This window comes from Dysidea avara, chromosome 3 (assembly GCF_963678975.1).
Source record: "Dysidea avara chromosome 3, odDysAvar1.4, whole genome shotgun sequence".
In the NCBI taxonomy this organism is placed as follows: domain Eukaryota; kingdom Metazoa; phylum Porifera; class Demospongiae; order Dictyoceratida; family Dysideidae; genus Dysidea; species Dysidea avara.
The window spans coordinates 24267053-24270750 of record NC_089274.1 but is presented as its reverse complement, the minus strand read 5'-3'; the positions used below and the strand labels follow the sequence as shown (position 1 = coordinate 24270750).

Here is a 3698-nt window from a genome sequence, read left to right as displayed (position 1 = left end):
ATACATTTAAAGCTACTTTTTTTATTTTTGATAACAAGAATATTTCTGAGGTCAATTACCTGCTACGTGCATGTTGTGTAATAAATGATACTAATGGCTGATAACTATTTGACATTTGATATTGGACCATATTTGAATCCGTTTGTGGATACATCATCATACAAAGATGACAAAAGAGTTAATTTTATGCCGGTAAAAGAATCTGTGAATACAACTGCAATAGGAGAACTAGTTACCCCAATATCTCAAAGTACACAAAGAAATGTAGGAGAATTGGTTACTGGAATGCTAACAAATCCTACACAGAGCCAAAGTCAAGGAAAGGATCTGTCCTGCTGATTGTATGTGAAACATTTAAATTCAACCATTTCTCACTTCTGCTACATGTGGCATGAACCAGCTCTGTTGTGTAACATATACTGTCTCTTAACATTGTGCACTTATATAATAAGTACATAGACTTTTACTTTTATAACTTTTATAGCTACTTAACAAGAATAAATTGATTTTTATTTTTCCCTTTTTATTAATTTTTGTATTCATGCTGTAGATGTTGTTGCATTTGTTAATTTCTATCCATACAAGGAATATAGTATACAAATATTTAGAGCTAGTGAGATACTTTACTACAAGGAGCATTGCACAACTAATGTACATCAGTATACTAGGACACAGATATGTGAAGATACATGCATGGGGCATGCAGTATATGCATCTTATACATCAATAGAGTCAGCAGTACATATACTATACAACCAATTTTTATCACTTTGCATAATATCTTCAGAATCAGGCCATTTGTGTTCATTAAAGGCAATTATTTGGGATACCAATATTTGTTTCTGAACATTTGCTAATCAGTTCATGTAATGCTTGTTTAGAGTAGAAAATATTGTGTTCTATGTATACTTTGCTAATCTCCTGAAACACAATCATTGTACAGTACAATAATGTGTTGTACTATAGTTGAGCAAACAGACAATTCACATGAACTGTTGACCTCACTACAATATGATTTGTAAAAAGCCATAGAAAGAATTATAAAGTGCATAGTTAACTTATACTGTCTAAGAAGTGAATTTAGCTTTAATTTCAGAACCTTTTACCCTGAGTGTTCCGATGGCTGTCATGTCATTTTGTCTTTTTCACAGGAATAACAGAACCAATGAAGACATGTATTGAGAGCCAATCTCTATAACTTCAATGCTTGCAATGTGGAACATTTCTGATACAATTTAGGTGTCCATCTTCTGTAGCTTACAGTGTGCTATATAATGATAGATGTGACAACTGCTTACAACTTGAGGCCCACGTAGTGTACAGCAAGTCTATATACTATCACATTCTAACCATAAGATTAAGGCAAACATCATTGCAGCCATTTCTTGGCCGCCACCTTTGATTTCACAACTTTTTTCATCCAGGCTTTTTAAGGCCACACCATTTTTTCACAGTTTGGCTGTTTTTTGTGTGGATATTAATATAATGGATAGCAGACAGATTAAGTCATTGATGGATAGACATGCATCAAAATTAATGCTAATTGTTTTAAGTCTTTCAGTATTCTAAGCTACTAAATAACCATCAGCAGCATCAAATCCTACAAGATATTACACTCTAGTAGTAAATGCTAGCATGTCATACAGTATGGTAGTTCTCATGGAGGTTATAGGGCTTTCTTGTCCAAGAATACAACCCAAATTTGAAAAATCAGCCTCACTTTTCCTTCATAACAGCTTGGCAATATTAACAGTTAAATAATTAAACTTTAATGTCATGCATAGAAACTCATTGGAGGTGTTTGCTGAAGACTTTTATAGGTTTGGGCTTGGTCATGCCTGTTAACTAACTGACTGATACCTCCAGCCAAGCATGGACAAAGCTACAGGCTTGATTTCTTCACTGTTTGATGTCACAATGTGCCTTTTTGCCAACTGCAACAGCTACAATACATCATGGACTTACCTTTGTGTCCCTTTTTTTCCACTACTGTAAATTGGGGGTAACTTGCAGCATGGCTTCAATGTTTTATTTCTGTGGTGTGACTGGATTGATTGTTGAGGTGCTTCTCATACTGCTCTTCATTTGTAACGCTGTATAACTACTTTGATTAATTGTGAGAGTGATAATATAATCATTTAGGGGAATGTACAATTCACAGGTCAATGATAAGCGGCAATGACATCTGTGTGATCACTACTCTAAAGAGAGAATAGTAAGGAAATGACTGGGATTGGTACAATAGCATTGCTGTGCAGTATGTGCACATTAATTATATGTCTACAATTCCATGACTGCAAACTGTACACTTTTAAGTAACATCTACAAACTGTTTATAGTCACTATGGTTACTAGCAGTGATCAGCTTGATGCAAGTGATAGCAAATATTCAGATTGTACAAAATATTAATTACAAAAGACACATTCATCTCTGACACCATGACACACTGGGGTAGAGTAGACAGTGATAAGAACCAAACCTGTGGGTACAAAAGATTTAACACATCACTACACTACGTGACCTGATTTTGTAAGAACTGACTTTTTGGGTATAATGTTTAGACATATCAAGTTTTATATTTTGTATTAGTCATACTGTAGCGTTGTTGCTAGTGCTAAACAAAAGTATAGCCATAAAATAGTGGGTGAGAGACATGAGGCAAAGCCGAGTGTTATATGTCATCATCAGATCACTTTTTGAGTGCTATATTGGTGGTATAGCATGAGCAATGAAATGCTATAAGTGAACTTCAATTTTAAATAGCCCTGAAATCATCTATCTTGTTCCGGATAACAATCGGATGCCCTACTGAAGAATGCTTCTTCTCCAGGTAAATCTCTGTTTGCCCACGCACAGTTCTATAACTACTGCTGTCGTTGTGTGGTTGCATATATAGCACTACACTCGCCTATATAGCACTGTGGTCTTGTAAACAATTCCGTATGGCAAATACAGTATTTACTATTTTTTGCTTTGATCTTTTGCTCAAAACTAATTAAATATGGTGTAAACTCACCATTAGGGTTATTACTGGCTTTACAGTGAAGTGTATGTAACAGTATCATGTGCTCACATAGGGGTAGAGGGTGGGGGTGACAGGCTAGGGTTCAAAAGTCCAGGCTAAATACATGACATGCCTTTGGGAGCTCTAAATGTATTGCAATGACACAAAACACAAATTACGTACTTTTTGAGGAACTGTGCAAGCTATATCAAACAGTACGATAGTACTGTTTAAGTAGGGATCCGGGTGGATTTGGCACGCCCCTCAAATTTTGATCCCTCAAAAATCATCCTAGAAATATCTCACACAGCAAATAAACCTTTTACTAAAGAGTCTTCAAGTTTCTAACTTTATTTCTAGCGTTATATATCAGGAAACGACTAGAAAAGTGCTGGAATTTTATTTCTAAAAAATCGCTAAAACAGAAATTTTCGTCAGCCTGCCTGACCACATTCGCAAGGCTACAGGCCAAACGAAGCAGCGAAGGATCACCATTCTTTGCCACAATATTTAACTCGCTGCTGGGATGTGCCTTTTTGGGTTTCGACGAGTGTCTGCCTTCTGCGCTTTGCCTTTCCTTTTATCTTCAATTACGGATCGTCTTCTTCTTTTCCAGTCACGGAGGCGTTAATAATTCGTATCGACACTTTCCTTAGAGCAGCCGTATTCGGACGTCACAAAACTAATAACGGA

At 36.0% G+C, this 3698-nt stretch overlaps 1 protein-coding gene across 1 annotated transcript in view; it reads right to left on the bottom strand.

Moving 5' to 3' along the window:
• Positions 1–2218: 2218 nt before the first annotated feature.
• The window catches only part of LOC136250381 (beta-1,3-N-acetylglucosaminyltransferase manic fringe-like), a 45666-nt gene continuing 44186 nt past the window's right edge, over positions 2219–3698 (bottom strand). The window contains exon 11 of the mRNA XM_066042587.1: positions 2219–2480. Coding sequence (XP_065898659.1) covers positions 2426–2480 — 55 coding nt within the window. The 3' untranslated portion in view covers positions 2219–2425. The remainder of the gene's footprint in view (positions 2481–3698) is intronic.